The 22,792-nt window shown below is 44.4% G+C and overlaps 2 protein-coding genes across 2 annotated transcripts; one reads left to right on the plus strand and one right to left on the minus strand.

The window, feature by feature from the left end:
* On the minus strand, positions 1 to 5,245 carry LOC133110054 (protein kish-B). Its single transcript, XM_061219917.1, has 3 exons — positions 5,112 to 5,245; positions 3,754 to 3,885; positions 1 to 2,492 (listed from the first exon to the last, which is right to left on the minus strand). The coding sequence occupies exons 1-3, from the start codon at positions 5,119 to 5,121 to the stop codon at positions 2,410 to 2,412; spliced, it is 225 nt and encodes a 74-aa protein (XP_061075901.1). The 5' UTR covers positions 5,122 to 5,245; the 3' UTR covers positions 1 to 2,409.
* A 9,768-nt stretch (positions 5,246 to 15,013) lies between these two features.
* Positions 15,014 to 17,776, plus strand: LOC133110268 (probable G-protein coupled receptor 25). The gene has a single exon (XM_061220245.1). The coding sequence runs from the start codon at positions 15,084 to 15,086 to the stop codon at positions 16,212 to 16,214; it is 1,131 nt and encodes a 376-aa protein (XP_061076229.1). The 5' UTR covers positions 15,014 to 15,083; the 3' UTR covers positions 16,215 to 17,776.
* Positions 17,777 to 22,792: the final 5,016 nt, after the last annotated feature.

A 22,792-nucleotide genomic window follows, 5' to 3' on the forward strand; every position in this document is an offset into this window, starting at 1 on the left:
CAGATTCACTTCATTTTAATGGAGATAACAGAGTGTGTTCACAAACTATTTTACAGAAGCTGGACGACAGGGAGAAAGAAATGAATGAACATATATGCATATCATCATAATAATAATATTTATGCATATCCATCATAATCTCAACAAGATTGACAAGAACCGGTATAAATATCCATTTCAATACAACATCAACAACTGTACAGTCATACATATAATATTGCATACAGAACGGGCTTCCTCATTTAACACACTCCTCCAACATGATGAAGCTGCACCTCTCGACTTCCAATGGGCTTCCTGACTGCAATCGAACCGGACATAGAGATGGTACCGACTGGTTACTGTTCATGTACCAGCAAAAAAGAGACTCAGTGTGGTTTCCTCAGACGTGGAAAATAAATATTTTCCACTGCAGTGTGAAAGGTGAGAGCAAAGCCAGCTCACCACTGCGCGTTAGTGTATCCGCCCACAGTAGCACACAGACAGAGGTTTAGGGAGTAATGTCGGGATTCATAGTATTGCTCTGATAAAACCAGCAAAACCAGGGATGGGAAACAGACTCGATCAAGTGTGAACAATCTGAGATGAGACGCGTCCAAAAAAAGGGTACGGATGATGACATCACCCACATGACCTTTGACCCAGTTGGGGGGGGGGGGGGGGGGGTAGGGTGAGTTTAAGTTCACCAGCCTATCTTAGGTTGCGGTTACCGTTCCATTAGCTCCTCCCACAAATGCAGCACATGTCCACAGGCTACCCGTTTCTGTGATTGACGTGCCTCTCCTCCAATCAGAGCTCAGTACACAGACATGCATATTACTGGACAGGCAGGCCCGCCTTGAGCAGCCCTGGATGCGAGACGCCACTGCGCATGTCGAGGGCAAAACACTGGAGCTCCCAGTAAACGGGATGGGGAATATTAGACTTCTGAAGACAAAATTAAGCTTCCCTGAACCTTGATTAACAATCAAGAAACAATCAAAAGCAGATTGTGAAAATATGCAATGCGTAATATAATATGCACATTTTTTATTTTTTTAATAAAAAAACAAAAACATCCATTGCTTCACAAACTGCGACACATAATGAGACTTATGATCACAAAAAAAAATGGACCGATCTGGTTGTTCTTTGGTTGTTAGATCACCTGGCGTCTCTACACTGAATTCATGGGCAGTCAGCTCTTCTGCCCTCGACATGCGCAGTACCTGTTACAGCCCATAGGCTTCCCCCACCCTCTCCATCCAATCAGTGGGCCCGTCGTGTGGGAAAACGTCACTGATTGGCCAATGGCTGCATCAGAGGAGAGCTGAAGCTTCAGCCACAGTGCTGGGCATGGGTGCTACAACAGCAACCCAGGACACCGCTGAGACCTAACCGCAAATAAATAAAGAAACTGAGCTTACGACAAACCAGGCCTTTCCCTCCCTGCAACCTTGTGCCAGAACCCTAACGGGGTTTTAAGAACACACACACACATACATATATACACACACACACACGTTCTCACTCACACTCACACTCACACACACACTATCAGTAATGCTGACTGAGCAGGGAGTTAGGAGTGTACGTTTAAGGTGAAAACAGAATTACACAGAACATTAAGTCGGACTGTCACCAATAACCATGTTTTTAATATGCTCTCGCCACGCAGCAATAGACATACTTCATATTTCCCATTCTTACATTCCTGCACCCGCCCGTCACGTAGTTCCCTCAGGACTCTTAAAATGGTGGCGCCCGCGCACGCATACCGCGAAACACGCACGCATACCGCGAAAACGAGCAGCAGCTGCACCGCTAAAGTCATCGGATATTCCCGACAGACACATTCTGACAGACACCGAGAAGTCCCCGAGAATCCTCTGTTTTCAGTAGACTCATGCAGTGCCAACTAAACCCAAATGCCCAACCCATTTCCACCAGTGATATCGCTCATTTTGTTATTATATGAATTGAAAAAGGGAGCCCCAACAGCAAACTAAAAGTGATTTGGTTGCAAGTTGTATTTTGTCCATGTAACACCTTTGACACCAAAAGTACTTCAGACAATGTCACATTTTCAACGTAAAATCACTGGTCAAAATACATATTTATATTTATTGCCCGTAAAGTACTTAAGTGGTTTACTTTTGTTTAACCTTACCACATATACTTACCCCATCACCACTATACCCGCAGTGTAAACAATTAGGAAACTACCTGCATAAGGGCAGGTGTTTTTCTATGTTCTATAAAAACAGGAAATCCACGATGTGTCAGGTGGCCTCGAGAAGTTTCAGAGGATGCAGGCGCACTCTTCGGCCAGCAGAGGGCAGCGCTCGTCTGTCCTGTACGGGTGCACTGCCGCACTGGGCGTGCGCACACATGCTGTCCACACTGCCTGTGAGGGCCGCCCGCTGTCCGTCACTTTATGAAGAGCACGTAGAAGGCCATGGACACGCAGCACAGCGCCACGGCCGCGTGAAGCCGAGTGCCAATCACCGCCGCTGGGAGGGACAAGAGGGGAACGTGTGAGAATGCTAACCTGCTACCAGGAACACATTACTGCTAACCTGTAACCAGGAACACATTACTGCTAACCTGCAACCAGGAACACATTACTGCTAACCTGCAACCAGGAACACATTACTGCTAACCTGTAACCAGGAACACATTACTGCTAACCTGTAACCAGGAACACATTACTGCTAACCTGCAACCAGGAACACATTACTGCTAACCTGTAACCAGGAACACATTACTGCTAACCTGTAACCAGGAACACACTAACCCAGAGGTCACCAACCCTGGTCCTTGAGAGCTACTGTGTCTGCTGGTTTTCGCTGTTGCTCTGCACTTAATTAATCAATTAGAGCAGATGATTACACAGCTAAATCACCTCACCTGGTTACCTGGGTCTCAACAGGGTGCTGATTTTAAGGTGAAAACAAAAACCAGACCAGCAGACCCTGTAGCTCTCCAGGCCCAGGGTTGGTGACCTCTGCACTAACCTAACCTATACCCTCAGACCTTCTGGCACTGGACTTTTTACCATTTAGAATTTAGCATTTACTTGTGGTCCCCAAAACCAGACTATCTATGGCCCCCAAACCCTGGAACCCACAGCCCCGACATCTCCACTACTGCACCAGCGTTCAAATCCTGCTTAAAAACCGACCTCAACTATATTCCCCTCCCTCCCACTTTCCTACTTTCATTTTTTATTTCCTTTTTCTTTGTTTCCGCTGCTTAGTTTTGCTTTTCATTCATTTCAGTAATTTATGTATTTATCAAGTCACTTTTTTCTGGTATCTCTGTATTCTTATTGTTTTCTGTTGGATATCGTTTTATCCTGTAAAATGTAGATGTAAAATGTCCTTGGGTTTGAAAAAAATCACTATATAAATCAAATATATTATAAATCAAATATATTATATTATCAGTAACACAGTAATGCTAACCCATACACTCGTCCAACAGCAGAACAGCACTACAGGAAGAGGAGTCTGTATTAAGGGAGAGGATTCTCTCTCTCTCTCTCTCTCTCACTCTCTCACTCTCTCACTCTCTCACTCACTCACTCACTCACTCACTCACTCACTCACTCACTCTTCAGCCCTCTCTCTCTCTCTCCCTCCCTCTTCAGCCCTCTTTCCCTTTCCCTCTCTCTCTCAGGATCAGACTCCAGACCGGGGGCTCCAGCACAGTGGCAGAGCCCCGAGCAGGCGTGTGTGTGTGTGTGTGTGTGTGTGTGTGTGTGATTCCTACCTTTGTAGAAAACTCCCCACACACCCCTCTTCTCCGACAGCAGCCAGGCGTTCATGCGCGGGACTTTCTTCAGGTACGCACAGGTGCAGATGAACAGCAGCCCGAACACCAGGATGCCGTCAAAGGAGTACACTGCCGACAAAGGAGACACGCTCGCGCTTTCAAACACATCTTCAACAACGCCTGCATCGTTCACTGGACCCACTGCTGTACATTTCTCTGGAGAAGAGAGTCTGCCAAGCAACTGTAATGCAATGTAATATGGAATTTATCTTGCCCTCTGAACTACTATATTATCAGCAGAGGTGAAAAATCAGAAGTTCAGAAAGTAAAAATGCAGTATTATGTTCCAATCGCCTGGATTTGCACACTAATTTGTAATGGATGGAAGAAACACATGGCAGGACCTTTACGTTCTGACCCCTGGACTTTGCACCCCTGCTTATCAAGCAGTTCAATCGACCATCTAACCGAAATGGTAGCAAGTTTCGGGCGTGTGAATGTGCGCTTCCTTCCGCGTTTCTTTGGAATGCACCTGAAACCTGTTCTGCAGACGGCGGTAGGCGTTACTTTCCCGGTGTAGTTACAGTAAAAAAAAAAAGAAGAAAAAAGTGAGACTTTCTAAGTTCTTACTATTTCACCGACAAGCGTAGGATTCAAGGCAATGGTTACCGATTTCTCAGACATAAAAAACCCACACCTTCACTTGATCTCATCGTTTCATTAAACATGGTTAAATTAACCTCACATTTAGTGTTCTCATAATGCAAGCTTGAAATGACACTGCCGAGGGAAATTACTCACATGATGACAAGCATCGTACTTCAGGTTCTCGCGACGACGGGGTTGGTTAGTTGACTAAGTTAGATGTCAACATGCCGACTTAATATTGCTTACAACGCTGGTTGTCTTAAAACAACGTAACCACACAATGAACACTCTCAAACACAGATTTCATACATGACATTGTGTACTTAAAACATGGCATTTAAGCAAAATAATGAAATCGTGCCTAGTGCGAGGAAGAAGCTAGCACTAGCTAGCAGTTTTGTTAGCAAGCAGAATACTCCACTCGAATTCATTACTTGCATCTTAAAATAGCAAATAAAACACAATAAGTACAGACAGATCAAGTAGCTAAGTAACAGATAAATTATAATGCCCAATCTGTCTTCCAACTGAGCCACGTATGAAAAATACCAAATGTAGCAAATCTACCTCGCTACCTAGAGCTATCCAACTCATTCACAACGCTAGCCAGTGGTCTTGTTAAAGTTGGCGAGTTAGCTGCGTGCTACTTCACAAATGAAGACTCTGAATGCTTCAAGACATGTTGTTAAACATGTTACAAAGCATACCATTCGTCATCGTCGCAATTTGCTTATGTTCCACTATGTTCTATGTCCACTTCTTTCACGCCTTCATTTTACGGCTGCAACATTGCTCTAGCTAGCATTGCAACAGTAAACAGTAAACCCAGGGTGGGCAGTCGAGCATCGAAAAACAATACAAGAACAATTGTGCGCATGCGTACCCGCTTAGTCAAAACCAAACGATGCCAGAAAGCCCAGATTGACGACGCTCTCACCTGACTGTGGCCGCCGTTGTGAGCGTTTATAGTTGTGCGTTGGGGTGTCGCCCTGCAATTATGGCCCACCACAGTAACAACACTGTGCTACAAGTGCACAGAGTCACGTGCTGTACCAGAAGGCGTAAAGAGGGAGTGTGGTTTGAGCGAAAGCAATGTAATCAGGGAAGTTTGGCAGCAATAAAAAATTAATGAGAGGAATTTAGAATTTCCTTCTCCAAAATTAGCTATGGGTGGCAGGGTAGTTTAATGGTTAGAGAACTTGATTGGAACCCAGACTGTTGCCGGTTCAAGCCCCAGTGTAGCCACGTTAAGATCCACACAGCTGTTGGGCCCTTGAGTCTTGAGGGGACTGCTTAGTCTCATCAACTGTAAGTCACTTTAAGAAATTATTAATAATAATATTATTATTATTATAACACTTGAGCCAGGTACTTAACCTAGATGAGTAAATATTCTATCGTAAACATCCAGATGTATAAATTGATACTGTGTCAAAAGTTGTACAAGTTGCTCTGCATATGTTTAATGTAATGTAAGGTTAAATGTCCAGTTCATTCCAGACATGACATAAAATAAGTTGGGGAAAACCTGTAAAAAGACAAACCATATGGAGCTTCTGACTTGGTCTGGTTATGTTGACTATAGCCTTTATCTATGACTTTGAGTGATCTGAGTAGCAGGTATATTCTCAGCGCAGTTTGCAATTTCAATTTTTTTTGTAATAGCAATGCTGCATGGGCTGCATTCCTACCATTTTGTTTGCCTTCAAATGTTTGTCTTCAAATGTTGAAGGGGCTTTTATTCCCCACTGGTCTGCGCTTTCCTAGAGAACGACATCTAAAGTTGGGGACGACATGGTTCAGGCAGTAAGAGCAGTCGTCTAGCAGTCGGAGGGTTGCTGGTTTGATCCCCCACCTGGGCTGTGTCAAAGTGTCTCTGAGCAAGACACCTAACCCCCTAATGCTCCTGACGAGCTGGTTGGTGCCTTGCATGGCAGCCAATCGCCATCAGTGTGTGAGTGTGTGTATGAATGGGTGAATGAGAAGCATCAATTGTACGGCGCTTTGGATGAAGGCGCTATATAAATTCCAACCATTTACCATTTTTACCATTTAAAGTGTCCAGAGTGTAGCTCTCATGGAGCTCCTGTATCTCAGTAAATATCCTGTTTACCTTTGAGCCCAACACCCATTGTGCTTCAGGCTCAGCTACCCCATTGTGTTTCAGGCTTAGCACCTTTTGGGCAGGTTTTATACTGGTAACCAGACAACAAAGGCCCGATGCTTACATCGACAATATTCTTCTTTTATTTAGGCAGAGGAATTGGCTTTATCATCTCATTTTTTTAGTTTGAACCTCAGTCGTCTGTGAATTATTTTTATTTACAATGTCTCGTCTTCATTCTTTGGAATTCTTTGGAATTTGATTTGATCTTAGTGCTGAATGCACTTTGAGCTTTCATCTTATTAATATTATTATTATTATTCTTATAAGATGAAAATGCAGTGCTTATGAAGAGGAGCCTGGTGGAGCTGCAGCACTGTGTTTGAGGATATCCCCGTCTGCACATCCCCGTCTCTATACGCCCAGTAATCTGTGGCACCATCTGGTTCCTCCCGAACATGAATCCCCAAATTAGCCGGGTAATCTGATTTCAGTGAGGGGGTCTGGGTCTGGCCTGGTCTGGTCTGGCTGCTGAAGCTCTCCTTGCAGCCGAAGCTCTCCCTGGAGGAGCGGAGGCTGTTGCTCTGGGGCCACGTCTGGGACAGGAGAGCTCCTGAGTGCCTCCGGACCTGCTTATCCTCTGTCTGGATTTGTGGATTGTACAGAGTATTGGTGCATCTTCAGGTAAGATGTCACCTTTTAGTTGTTACTGGGGTTTGGTGTGTTAGATGATCCTCCTTCCCTCCACACGTCTTCTCCGCCCGCACTTGGTGGTAGGAGACGAGGTGGCAGTGAAGGAAAGTAAAGGAGGATACGTTATTTGTGTATTGGGACGCACCTGGAGCGACTGCTTCCTCTTCCTCCTGCGATTAGGCTGTGACCACAAAGCTTTGGGTGATTAGAGTGGAAAGGCTGCTGAGATGCAGTAAACAACATCCTATATTTCTGCTGTGTGCAAAACACATATTACTCTTTTTCGGGCTGATGAAATAAGAGCTATTAATAATATTAATGATGCAATAAGAGTTTTGAGAGCAGAAAGCAGTGCTCACAGAGGTCATCCAGGTCTGTTGTTTTTTTTTTGTTTGTTTTTTTTACTTTTTTCAATGCACACAAAGACAAAAAAAAATATTTTAATAAAATGAGGTAATTCTGTTTAGTGTCGAATGAAAAGATTTGGCCAGGTACTGCGCCTAATGTCATATAATGTTTTCCAAGGTTCACACAGTCACAAGAACTTTCATTTTTGAAGTTTCATTTTAAAATATGAAAACATCAAGTAGAAAACTTGCATATGGTACACCACAAAAGATTCAAGGCAAGGGAGAATGCTGTTTTGAAGAAGCTATGCTAGCAAAAAATATTTTATTTTTATTTTCGCATTGTGCTGCAGAAGAGGTGCCCCAGGGCTAGGTGCCCCATGAAGGCACACAGCACAGTGAACAAGGAACACAACACAGTGAACAGGCACACAGCACAGTGAACAAGGAACACAACACAGTAAACGAAGCACACAGCACAGTGAACAGGGAACACAACTCAGTGAACGAAGCACGCAGCACAGTGAACGGGCACCATGAGAGCACACAGCACAGTGAACAGGCACACAGCACAGTAAATGGTAACTGGTAAATGGTTGGCATTTATATAGCGCCTTTATCCAAAGCTCTGTACAATTGATGCTTCTCATTCACCCATTCATACACACACTCACACCCCAACGGCGATTGGCTGCCATGCAAGGCGCCGACCAGCTCGTCAGGAGCATTTGGGGGTTAGGTGTCTTGCTCAGGGACACTTCGACACAGCCCGGGCGGGGGTTCGAACCGGCAACGCTATGACTGGGCACAAAAGTGTAAAAAAAAATCGGAATGTAATCGTGGTGACGCATGAAATCATGCTGATTAATTTGTGTAATTCGAGAGCACTTGGTGACATGACAGATAGATGGAGAGATCGTTAATGAGCTGTCGGTAGTTTTATATGCACAACCTGATAAAACCACTGTGGAACAACATACTGTACACGGTTTACCCTGAGATGGAAAGGGAGAGTTGGCCGGTGAAGTCAGTGGGCTCACTGGGCCGGTTGTGATTTGTGATTCTCTCAAGAAGCGCACTGCCTCTTTGATCCTCTTTGTGGAGGAATCTGCAGTCCTCTGTGACACACCTGCCAACAGATTTTCAGAAAAGGAAAAAAAAAATGTCTTTGTTAGTTTATTCTCATGTTAGCGAATGTATTGCATAGCAGTACCGTCTACAAAATCAAAGCTAGGGTGGAACCGGTGCCAACTAAACAAAGTGAAGTTGAAAGCGTGTTGTTCAGCTCTGAAACGGGAGCGCGGAGCAGAAGCAAGCCACAGCGGTCTCTGTGGCCAGTTAGAGCGGTACGAATGTTGGCAGAAGCGCTGCCGTCTGCCTGTATTTACGCGCTGTAACCGCAGGAAAATGGCAGTTTGGAGTCTGTGTAGCAAGATTTGTTTTTTTGTTTTTTTCTTAAACCTCAGCGCATTTAGCAGCACTCCGAATTAATATAAGAAACATAGAACCTTTAATCTCAGCCTGCAATAATTCACACTAAAACATTTATGACGGGGGTAAATCTTACAAAGAGAAATAGGATGCATGTACACTCAGTGACAACTTTATTAGGCTTTTTTAACTTATTGGTCTTCTGCTGCTGTGACCTATCCAACGTGTGTGTACAAAGATGCTTTTCTGCATACCACCTTTGTAACGTGCAGTCATTTGAGTTATTGTCGCCTTCCTGTCAGCTTGAACTAGTGTGGCCCTTCTCCTCTGCCACCTCTCATTTACAAGGCGTGTTCACCCACAGAATTTCTGCTCACTGGATGTTTTTTTTTTGGTTTGTTCACCATTCTCTGTAAACTCTTGAAACTTCTGTGCATGAAAATACCAGGAGATCAGCAGTTTCAAAGATACTCAAACCACCCCATCTGGCATCAACAATCAAACTACTCGACCACGTTTGCATGCTTTTATGCATTGTGTTGCTGCCACATGATTGGCTGATTAGATATTAACGTTTATGAGCTGGCGGCGGCACGGATGGTGCAGTGGGTAGCACTGCCGCCTCACAGCAAGGAGGTCTTGGGTTCGAATCCCCGTCGGCCAGGGCCTCTCTGTGTGGAGTTTGCATGTTCTCCCCGTGTTTTTGCGTGGGTTTCCTCTCACAGACTTGCAGGTTAGGCTGATTGGAGAGTCTAAATTGCCCATAGGTGTGAGTGAATGGTGTGTGTGCCCTGCGATGGACTGACGACCTGTCCGGGGTGTATTCCTGCCTTTCATTACATTACATTACATTATTGGCAATTGGCAGACGCTCTTATCCAGAGCGACGTACAACAAAGTGCATACCCATAACCAGGGATAAGTTCACTGAAAGACCCTAGAGGGAAGTACAATTTCAACTGCTACCTGTACAACAAAGATAAGGACGAGGGCCTTTTTTATTTTTTTTATTTTTTTTGAGAACAAAGAAACAAAGAAACAGAGCAAAAGTGACCAAAGTTATCCAAACACTGCTTACCTAGCCAACTAAAAATACCGATACACAAAGCACGTCACAGAGACAACAATTAAGGTTCACAGGGAGGTAGGGAGGGATGGGGAGAGGTGCTGCTTGAAGAGGTGTGTCTTCAGCTTGCGCTTGAAGGTGGGGAGAGATTCTACAGTTCTGACCTCAACGGGGAGTTTGTTCCACCACCGTGGAGCCAGAACAGACAGTAGGAGGATGTGGAGGTTCGGAGAGGGGGAGGTGCCAAGCGGCCTGTGGAGGCTGAACGAAGAGGTCTGGCAGGGGTGTAGGGTCTGATGATTTTTTGTAGATAAGCTGGGGAAGACCCTTTAACTGCTTGGAAGGCTAGCACCAATGTTTTGAATTTGATGTGAGCCATGACAGGCAGCCAGTGGAGGGAAGTAAGCAGGGGGGTGACGTGTGAGTATTTGGGAAGGTTGAAGACCAGACGAGCTGCTGCATTCTGGATGAGTTGGAGGGGTCTGATGGCAGACGCTGGGAGGCCAGCCAAGAGGGAATTGCAGTAGTCCAGGCGGGACAGAACCATCGCTTGGACCAGGAGCTGGGTCGAGTAGGGGGTGAGAAAGGGGCGGATTCTCCGTATATTGTATAGGAAGAACCTGCAAGACCGGGTCACCGCCGCAATGTTCTCGGACAGGGACAGTCTGCTGTCCATCACCACGCCGAGGTTCCTTGCACTGGGTGACGGCGTGAGTGTGGTATCCCCAAGGGAAATGGAGAGATCCAGATGGGGAGAGGTTTTAGCATTTAGCAGGGATGAATATCATTTCAGTCTTGCCTGGGTTGAGCTTTAGATGGTGGTTGTCCATCCAGCTCTGGATGTCCCTCAGGCAAGCAGAGATACGGGCTGAAACCTGCGTATCAGACAGCGGGAACGAGACGAAGAGTTGGGTATCGTCCGCGTAGTAGTGGTAGGATAGCCCATGTGCAGTGATCACAGGGCCAAGGGAGCGAGTGTAAAGAGAAAAAAGAAGCGGGCCTAGGACTGAGCCCTGGGGAACTCCTGTGGCGAGGGGCCGAGGTGTCGATACCGAACAAGCCCAGGCAACCTGGAAGGAGCGACCAGAGAGGTAGGACTCAATCCAGTCCAGGGCTGTGCCACAGATGCCCGTTGCTGACAGGGCAGACAGGAGGATGGAGTGATCCACAGTATCGAAGGCAGCAGAGAGATCTAGAAGAATGAGGACAGAGGAGAGGGAGGCTGCTCGTGCGGCATGGAGTGACTCACTGACGGAGAGGAGCGCAGTCTCTTTCGAGTGGCCCAATCTGAAGCCAGACTGATGGGGGTCTAGCAGGTTGTTGTTAGAAAAGAAAGAAGAAAGTTGAGTAGAAGCGGCTTTCGCCCAATGTATGCTGGGATAGGCTCCAGCCCCCCTGCAACCCTGTTCAGGATAAGCAGGTTAGGATAATGAATGAATGAATGAATGAATGAATGAATGAATTTATGAGCTGGTGTACAGGTGTACGAAATAGTGGTCACTGGGGGGGTAATTTATCCAATGGAAAACAATAATTTAATTTGATTCTCAGCATTTGCTTAAGAAAGCTACAACAATCATCCATAGTACTTGGGTTGCCTTAGAATTCAAAAGCACAGTGGCTTTGATTTGTAGCACATTTGCATGATGTTTTTAAGTGTCTAGTCATCTTTGGCTTCTAGACATGTTAGTGTGGCACCTGTTCACACATCCTCATGTGATACAGTACAGTATCGCCAGCATTCTGTCAATCTGAACCAGTCATCTTGCAGCGCTACAGACGGCAAACAGTTTTGTTTGTTTTTCATCACACAGATGTTTGCCCGGGACCACTGTGATAAGCCTTCAGCAAAACATGCTAAGCGTGGTGCGATATTCAGCGCGGGGTGACGTGATTGTGTTTGTCACCGTGCTGGTGGGGCGGGTCACAGCTCCCTGCCTCCACTTCCTGTGTGATGGTCCGTGGCTGAAACACTGCAGAGCTGAAAAATATGAACGAATAGAAAGAATGTTTTACCACACCACCTGAACACATACAGGCTACCGAGAAGAGGCTGCTTCTCCGGGGGACCAATGTGCCAACTCACAGTGCAGTGTGTGTGTGTGTGTGTGTGTGTGTGTGTGTGTGTCTGTGTGAGTGTGTCTGTGAGTGTGTGTATGAGTGTGTCTCTATGTGTGTCTGTGTGAGTGTGTCTGTGTGTGTGAGTGTGTGTGTGTGTGTCTGTGAGTGTGTGTGTGAGTGTGTCTCTATGTGTGTCTGTGTGAGTGTGTCTGTGTATGTGAGTGTGTGTCTGTGTCTGCGCACACACATACCCACACGTGCACACACAAAAACAGATACATACACACACATACAGACACAGAGGCACACACACTCATGCACACACACAAACACTCAGACAGATATCACACACATGCACAGGCACATACTCACACACATGCAGATATATACACACACGTATGTACACCCACACACACACACATACACACACACACTCTCACACACTCTCACACACACACTCTCTCACACTCTCACACACACACACTCTCACACACACACACACACAGGCAGCAGGCCCAGCGAGGAGATCCCTGCGCTCAAACAGGGAACAGAGATCCCTGTGCTCAAACAGGGAACAGAGATCCCTGTGCTCAAACAGAGATCCCGCAGCGCATCCTCAGAATCACGTGTGAGTTCCTGTCAGACGACGCGGCCTGGTGCACCCAGCTGGATCCTCCCTCAGCAGCGGCCCACATTTCAAAACTTTTTTTCATTTTCCGCTGCATACACTCGTGATGAAACCACAAGCAAGCTTTTCATATTGCACGACACAGATTTGGTCCTTTAGGTGTTCCTTTAGGCCGAGCTGTGTAAAAATGAACGGCTGAATGGATGTTAAATGAAACCCAACACGCTCTAGAAGCTCCTTTCATTGGTCACACAAAGAGTAGTTTCAGTGTGACTGGTCATGTATGGGGTTGTGCAGAATATGTGCACTGGAGGAAATAATCAAAGTAATGGTGAATGTATAGGCTTGGTTATTTGCATGTTTTGACATTCTTGAGTAAATGTAAATGGTAAATATCTGCATTTATACAGCGCATTTATCCAAAGCGCGCCGTACAATTGATGCTGCTCAATCACCCATTTATGCACACACTCACACACCAACAGCGATTGGCTGCCATGCAAGGCACCAACCAGCTCGTCAGGAGCATTTGAGGGTTAGGTGTTTTGCTCAGGGACACTTCGACACACCCAGGGTGGGACCAAACTGACAACTCCCCAACTGTCAGAGGACTGCTCTTACCCCCTGAGCCAATGTCACCCTAGATGTTTATTGTGTTGATGTATTAGGTTCAAGTTCTGGACATAGTCCAAACTATCCTGGTAATCATCTCCTGATCAGAACAAACAAACATGTGGTTCTCAGTCCAGTTTTTTTAAGTGTACTTTTCTTTTGGTTTGTGTACAAACCAAGTGTGGTATGTAACCCAGGCAACACCACTTTATTTGAAACTACTCTATTCCTCTTGCGTGTTAATAAACTTGTGGTTGTTCATTCTCAGGGAGTACAAAATTAACTTCAACTAAAAATGTTCACATCGAAAGTACAACTGCAGCCCAGAAACTGGTGTCTGTTCATTTCTCAATGGACTGGTCATTGGGCAAGATGAAGACGACAATTATTTTCATTTCTATTCAAGAAACATGATTTTGATAGTGGCTCACCGTGATGAGCCTGAAATCTAAATCCAAAGTTTATACAGTACAATTAAAAAAATATATATGTTATGCATAATAATCCAAATGTATAAAAAACATAATAAAAACATTTGCAATGCATCTCAATTTCTTCACTCTCTAAATCAAGCAATTATTTGCCACACCTGTGTGGGCAATCACACATAAAAAAAATATTTGTAAAAGTTTTGTTTATGTCGTAAATGTGGACAGAAGTGCATGGTCTGAAATGAACCTTTGGCATACCTTATTTTCCTCTCATTTCCTGTATGACTGCACCAGCATCATTCTCACAAAAACAACTGTAACCTCTGTTACTGCCTTGTGCATAAACTATAACCTACAATTGGTGGTTTTCAAATTCAAAATGATACTACGAATAAAAATCCATAACAAAACAGTAAGGTAGCCTCAAGTAAATATGACTGGCAACAGCTGACAGTATTGTTGTATATTGGAGGGCTGGTCTATGTCAAATAAATTATAGTTGAAATCTACACTTAAATGCTGGTGAAATTTTGCTCATAATATTATTGGATATTAAACAGATCCAATAATAAAATTGTCAGTAACCTACATGAATTTTACTAGTGTCTAAAAAAGTTTTAATTTTAAAATGAAAACTTGAAAAAAAGATTTAAGCAATTTTCTTCCCATTGCTTCTCTCTTCACGCCTCACTTCTTAAATTTCATTCCTTATTTTAGTCCTTTATTAAATTGAAATAATTTAATTAAATATATTTCCAGAAAATGCGTGACTTTCATGCTTTAATATCCGAATCGCACAGCACACAATATATTTAGAAGTAAATTATCATGGATACAATTTATAATATAATAATGAAATGTAATAATCCAATAAATGGGGTAGAACATCATTGTGAAACCAAAATGAGTGCAATAGAGGGTTGATAACCAACAGTAAATAAATTAATAATACTCATGAAAATACTCATCAATGAAAGAACTGCTCACAAACTGCCATTAAAACACAAACGTTTGGACATTTAAGATTTCACGTTTATCTGATATTTTGGTCAGAACAAGGAAGGGGCATTGAAGATATTGTCATATCACACAAGAGCACATTTCATAATCTCGATGTTCACTTGCCTTCACCAGCGTGATCTACATACAGAGACTTCACCAGGGTGGTGTACATACACAGAGAAACAGGAAGACAGCCACCACTATCTCAGAGAGAAAGAGAGAGAGAGAGAGGGGGGGGGGGGGAGTATTTATACAAGTGATACTATCTGGCACAATATACATTTTGTGTCTGAAAGCCGGGGCTATGTACACAGAGCCAACAGTTCAGGAGGACTCTACAGCGTTCCCCACAATGGACTACTACGATTTCAACATCTCAGCCTACGACTACCTGATTCCCCTGGAGCACTGCCCCCCCACGAGCCTCCCCTGGTCCAACGTCTACCTCCCCGCTCTCTACCTGCTGGTGTTCCTGGCCGGCGCGGTGGGGAACGTCTTCGTGGTGGCGGTGGTGCGGTCCAAGCGCAGGGGCGCGGGCCGGCGGGTGGACACGTTCATCGTGAACCTGGCGGCGGCGGACCTGGTCTTCACCTGCACGCTGCCTCTGTGGGCCGTGTCGGCCCTGCTGGACGACCGCTGGCCGTTCGGCGACCTGCTGTGCCGCCTCAGCAGCTACGTCATCACCGTCAACCGCTTCTCCAACGTCTTCCTCCTCACCTGCATGAGCGCCGACCGCTACCTGGCCGTGGTGCGCACGCTGGACTCCCGCGCGCTGCGCACGCCGCGTTGCGTGCGGCTGGCCTGCGGGGCCGTGTGGGCCCTGTCGCTGGCCCTGGGGGCCCCCGCCCTGCACTACCGCCGCGCGGTGGAGCTGGACGAGGCCGGGGGGGCCTTCTGCCTGGAGGACATCGAGTCCCCCGTCCTACAGGGCCTGTGCCTGGTGTCCCTCCTCCTCACGTTCGTGCTGCCCGTGGCGGTGCTCCTGTTCTGCTACGGGTCCCTGCTGTCGCGCCTGGGCCGGCGGGCCGGGGCGGGCAAGGCCCAGACGGAGGCGCGGCGCCGGACCTCGCTCCGGATCGTCTTCGCCATCGTGGCGGCCTTCCTGCTCTCCTGGCTGCCCTTCAACGTCTTCAAGACGGCCGTGATCGCCGTGCGGATGCGGGGCGTGCTCCTGCCGTGCGGCCCGGAGGCCCTGCTGACCCGCGGGCTCGTCCTCTCCTCCTGTTTGGCCTTCTTCAACAGCTGCGCCAACCCCGCCATCTACCTGCTGCTGGACCAGAACTTCCGCAGGCGGGCCCGGGAGCTCTGCCGGGGATGTCCCGGGGCGCTGGGCCCCCGTCGGGGGCGGGTCGCGTCCCCCTACGGAACCTCCGACACCGGCTCCGGGTTCACCTCCGCCCCCGGCAGCCTGTTCTCCGTCACTCAGTCCGACTGAAGCCAGAAGCCCTCCGCCCCCGCCCCACACTCTCAGAGATAACGAGAAAGCCGAGGGACATTCGTCCATTCACATTTCCCACCTGTGCCCTGAAAATACAGTCATGTTCTCTTTGGGTCTAAATGAGTTCCGAGCAAAAATTTAATTACGTATATCGGTGGCTAGGGGAACTATTTTATCGTCGTACAGGACACCGACCCAGAAACTTGTACCTTGTACAGCATTTGTACTTTTTGTACCTTTATTTCTGAGAGTGCACCTCCACCCTGAGCCAACCGCAACCAACGGCAGAAATATTTTCATGATATAAGAAGTTATCAAGTCATGAAGTCTGGGTTTGTTTAATCACTCATTTCAGGAGATAGGGAAACATCTGCATCCGTGCGTGATTAGTCATAGAGAGCCTCAGACGGGTGGTATACAGACTAAACACGGTCCTGTGATTCTTACGTTCGTCTTTTACCACATTTTAATTCAGACAGATAAATGTACTGTACTGACAATACTGCTCCGGGCGTCTGTGCTTTAGTTACTGATTTGTGTATTAAAAACCTGACAACAGTCAACCAATTAATTAAAATAAACAAGAAATAAATACAGAACAAATCTCTAGCGAGCAAGCTGAATGTTTATGAAAATGTCAACACTCTGAATGAATTTTCTTCAATCTATTGTATTTCAGAAATTAAGAACATCCAATGAACATCATTAAGAACATCCGAACAGGCTGAAAAAGTTTTGCATTATATTTTGCCTTTTTCATTTTATAATTGAGTAAGCATATTTTATAATTATAGCTAGTTATAATTATAAAATAGTTTTATGCATGTTTCTGTTTAAGTAGTGTTGTCACAAACCAATGAGTTGATAGTACAAATAATATACTCAAAAAAATTAAATACAATCAAAATAAATCTATATTATTCCAAAGGATTAAGGATAAAACAAACACCAATGTTGTGCATTAACTATAACTATATAACATTTATAATACTTGGAATAATGAATGCTTCAAAAAAGACTAAAATAGACTATAAATGAGTTGACACAAGTTTTAATAAGATTTTATTCTGTATTGTATATCTTGTGTGTGGCATAAAATATTACAAATCTGAAGAAAAGAAGTGAAGAAAGTTGAAGAAAGATGACAGACGGAATATTATAAATGCTTTTTCACAAGCATTCGTAAACTCCCATCATCCAAAGGAAACCGATTCTCTCTTTTGTTTATTGATTACTTGCATTTCTTTCTTTCTTTTGCTTCTGTACACGCATTGCTATGTAACTCAAAGCTTTACTTGAAAAACATTGCGGAAATGTGAGTTCTTTTTATTTGTAACGACTGGATTTTGAATTGCATTGTACTCTTGTATGTGCAAGGCACCAATGTATCATCATGGCTTTTGCAACAAAAATGATAAAAGTTCAGATGTGACAAAATGTAAAAATAGATAAAAGCTGCATGGCTACATATTGTAATAAATATGCTGTTTTGCTTGACCTGTTAACAAATAAATATTTACCTTTACAAAATAAATATTATTATGATGTTTATGATTTTGACTGCATTTTCTCGAACTCATTAACTCTCAGCCCGTAGGTAATATCATTGGTTGATTTTGATTTATAAAGCTTTCCTTGGTCAGCTCCCACTGTATTTAAGTTCTTTATGAGAGGAGACAAAAACAAATTCATATGCATTGAGATCACATGACTTAAGTTTGTTTAATGTCCCAAAAGTGTGTACTGTTTTTGGTGAAAAAGCGTTCAGCTACGCTGCTCCCTCAGCATAGAAGAAGCTACAAGAGAAAATCCAGCTTAATACACTGACACCTTTAGAATTTTTTTAGCTGCTTATCGGCGATGCAATGGACACTGTATGCACTTGTTTTACAGCCTAAATTGTTTGTATCATGTCTATATTCTTCTGCTGTGTCTATCTGTTTTATTTGTTCTATTTTAAGGCATTTTGGCCAGCACTCCCTTGTAAAAGAGATGCTTTAAAAGCTCAATGGGACTATTTCCTGGTAAAAATTAAATAAAAATAGTCAACAAAAAAAAAAAGTCTAAATTGAAAAGTCATCCATTGCTGCCATCTTAACAAAACTGTAAAAAGCGATTTAAAAAAACAGATTACTCACCTTTAAGACCAGTGGCGACTGTGGTGAAGTGGTGAGAGCAGAGCACGCCGGCGGCCTGCAGGAATGCCGGCAGATGAAGTGCATTTAAAGGGACCTGGATCGTGAGAGAAGAACTTGGCTTCACCGAGGTCAGAGGTTTTTTTCACATGGAAAATTACTCTGCTGCGCAAACGAGAGTTCAAGGGTTCAGTTGTGCCCACTCCGCCATGTGTGCCCGGGCAGACATGAGTCACAGTTTCACTTCTTTCATGAGCAAAGGGCATTCTACGTGCCCCATCTGTGGGAAACTATCATTATGTGTCTATCCCAAGGTGAGAACGGCAAAATGGCTGCACTCGTTGCCAACGAGATTTTTCTGATGTCTTTTCTTTCTCGCTCAGAAAGGAAGTTCAAGTTTAATCATTTTCAACTTTTTTTTCCACAATCATTACTGATCGATTCAAACAATTCTGTGAACTTAACTCACTTCATAATTAAAGAAGCAGGGAAATATCCAGGGCCATATAAATTATCCGTGAGTATTTGGACAGTGACACAATTAGTTGTTTTGGCTCTGTACTCCAGCACATTGGATTTGAAATGAAAGGATGAACATGATGCTGAAGTACAGACCTTAAGTTGAATCTGTTTATTGAATCCAGTGATTGATGTAGGAATTACAGTCTTTTTTGTACATAGTCCCCCCCATTTTAGGGGACCAAAAGTAATTACACAAATGAACATAATCGAAAATAAATAAAGTCATCATATTCAGTACTTGGTTGTAAATCCTTTGCATTTGATGACTGCTTGAATTCTGTGACCCACAGACATCCCCACACACTGATCTTCCCGAGTAAGACCCTCTCAGGACAATCAGTCCTGCAGCCATGTTCAGTCCCCGTTTGTTTCAGGGGAATTTCGCATTAAGTCTTGTCTTCGGGAAGTGAAACAGGCGTTCAATTGGATTCAGGTCGGGTGACTGACTTAGCCAGTCAAGAGCATTCCACTTTTTTGCCCTTCGTACTGTGATTGCAGTTTTGAGGTGGATTTGGATGGATCTGGCCAAATAGTTCCTCTCCCTGCAGCCTGAGACGTAGCCAGCCCCGGGGCCTTTAGCCGAGGAGGCCGGGAGAAGTCCTGACCATGTGTCACACTGCCTACGAGAGGGGCACTAACAGCAAGCAGCAGGGACACATGCAAGCAAGTACTTCTGCTGCAGTCAGTCAATCATCAATAAGACCATTCCAGTGGCGCCAGAACACCACCTCCATGCTGCAGAGAGGGGAGGGGAGCTCTGGACCAGGAGCGGGTCCTTTCTTTCGCCACACTTTTCTCTCCCCGCCACGTTCTCACCGGTTAATACTCATCTCAACTGTCCACGACAGTGTCTCCGGCGTTCTGTTCTTCAGCCTCAGCCCTGGCCCCTCTGAGGTCGTCTACTCTTTATTTCAGCCTTTCGCGCGTCGATGCCCACATCCTGGAGAGTGCTCTTGTCTGTTTTGACCTTTGAAAAGCACCGTTTTCTTCACAAATGAAAGTATTTGGTCACCCATTACAGTGGTTTTCCATGGTTTACCAGGTTGTTCACCAGTGTGTTCTTGCTTCTTACCAAACAGTCGATCGTGACACACTTGTGACACAATTTGTTGATTATGATTTTTGATTCATTCAGATCTTCCGCGGGATGACGGCCTGCTTCACTGGCATCGTCACTGATTTGTTCCTCATGTTGAGAGACAACAGCAACAGACCACAAATTCTAATTTCACACATAGACTCCACTCTAATCAACCTCTTTTCTTCTTAGCTTCCTTAACAGCCGAGTAGTCCAATTACTTTTGGACCCCTAAAATGGGAGGACCGTGGATAGAAATGCCGATATGATTTACCCGATATGACTGCAATTTAACCTCATACCATACAGAGTACAGAGCCCAAACAAATGATATCACAGTCCAAATACTTTGGGACTGCACTGTATATGAGTAATACATGCAATACTGAATACATGCTTATTTCATACATTCTACATGAGTACATGGGTATATTGAATTATTAATTGACACAAAAAACCCCCGAAATGTTACATTGCAACTTGCTATCGATTCTGTGGCTAAACTTGTCAGCCAAATATATAAAGTGTACAGTTTTCAGTGTGTGAAAACTATCCTGTTGTTAGCCGACAACTAATGTCGTTAGTCTAGTTTCAATGTGACTCCAATAATTAGATTTGTTTCTATGGAAAGTCATTCCAGGAATGCCTGGTTAACTGTGATTTTACTCACACCAAATGCGATTCACTAATTCACTACGACATGGACAACGGGGGGCACCTACAGTGCCGCGAAAAAGTATTTGCCCCTTCCTGATTTCCTCTATTAGAGCATATTATTATTTTATTTTTAGACAGAATGTAATCTAAGGGAACTTGAGTAAACACTTTTTTTTATATTTAATCTTTTTGAATTTCTTCAACGAAAAAAGTTATGAAACACCCAAATCACCAGACTTGAAACTATTCTGTGTGGAAAAATACAAAATGACTGCGGAAATCGGGGAGGTGGCAAATGCTTTTTCGCGTCATTGTGTCTATAGAAGGAATATAAATATTACATAACAGGAACAGGATTACATTACATATATAACAGAAAAGGTGACGGCTTTCTTCACCAGGCGTGTGTTTGTGATAAGAAAAGCGGATCTCGCTGATTTGGCTGAGTTTGTACTACTGGCCAATTTCTGCTAGAAACCATTCAAATTCTTGTCGTCGCCTTTGATGCTACGCTGCGGAGCGCGCTTTCAGCTCGAGGCCCGGCGCAAAACAAACGTTGACGGCGTTTTCAGCGCACCTTATCTGATCTGAGACCCGGCGCCGCTGCGCTGGCATTGATAAACATCGACTCGAGAAATTATTACCTTTTCTTTAACAGTGTTGAGTATCATTTAAATCTTATGCTGCACACAGGTGCCTGTGCTGAAATGGTGATACGACCGAAAATAAGACGAACATGTATGTCTTTAGTGCAGGGGCATCCAAACCTATCCAAAAAATGACCGGAGTCGATACAGGTTTTTGCTTTAGCCTTGCACTACACAACTGAACTAATCATGGATTTAACAATTTAAGTAGTCATGGCACTTAATGAAGACCTCGATAAGTACAATCATGTGGCCTAGTGCTGGGTTAAAACAAAAACGCCAGCCCTTTTCGAGTAAGATCGGATGCAGACACTCTGATCGAGTGCATTGGGGACGGGACACAGTAGGCTTTGTACCCTAAAAGCCCCAGAATTATTTCTCAAATGATGCATTGCGCTTGAATCCTGGAGAAAGACACAAAAAAATACTTGAGTAAATACATAATATCCAGCTGCACAAATGTTAAAGATTTTTGTTGAAGATACTCCAGATAAAAATATATTCCATAAAATGTAGCCATTAATGTAGCTGAATGCAACACACTAGACACCATAAATGAAGGGTTGTCGTGTGTGTGTGTGTGTGTGTGTGTGTATGTATGTGTATGTGTATGAGAGAGAGAGAGAGAGCGAGAGAGAGAGAGAGAGAGAGAGAGAGCGCACTTCGTAACCGCACCTATTGTGCAGAATGCCTTCAAATATTTTCTGATGCCACCTAGCGACAATAACCTACCAGTTGTTTTTTTTTTTTTACCAGAGGCTTCTATTATTGCATATTGTGGTAAACCACGACGAGTCACACATCAAAAGCTCCAGATTTCCTGACGGTAGCCATGCAAAATGGCCGCATTCTCCGTTTCCCTATTATCCGTCCATTTCAATCACAGTGACAAAGCGCCGTTAGAAACGTCCATCCATCCATTATTTTCCTGGTCAGGGTCCACTGCACTACCCTGCCACCCTCCAAGAAACATATAGGCTAGCGCCTATATATACTATACTCGGATATACTAACAATACTTAAGTCTCCGCCCAAAGTTTCCCTTGACAAAGATGAGCAAATGATAAAATAGCCTACAAACAACACGGGTCATGGGCTGCAGCATTTCATACTCGAAATCGGACAATTGCATTCTATTATGCAATCTCACAGAATTATTACTATTTTTTTAATTGCACATGCATAAAATAACAGTATCTCATAACATATATAATTTACAGCATTGTTTATTAGAGGTGCCCATCTCCGGAATCTACAGCCTCCTGAAAATGCAAATAAAATAAAATAATAATTTAAACGATTTGCACATTGAACACATTTTACTTTTAACTTCCACACAACAGCATGCACTTCGTAAATTCACTGTTTTCTGCAAACTTCAGCAAGCCTGCAGTATGGAGGTCGCTACGCATCCAGGCGTGGAGTCGCCGAAAGAACCAATCTAAAGGCTGAAAAAGTTTCGGATGGTTGGGTCGTACCAAAAGCTAGACGGTCGGATATCGTAGTGGTCACGTTTACAAACGAACTCTCTAACTA

This window comes from Conger conger, chromosome 14 (assembly GCF_963514075.1).
Source record: "Conger conger chromosome 14, fConCon1.1, whole genome shotgun sequence".
Classification (NCBI taxonomy): domain Eukaryota; kingdom Metazoa; phylum Chordata; class Actinopteri; order Anguilliformes; family Congridae; genus Conger; species Conger conger.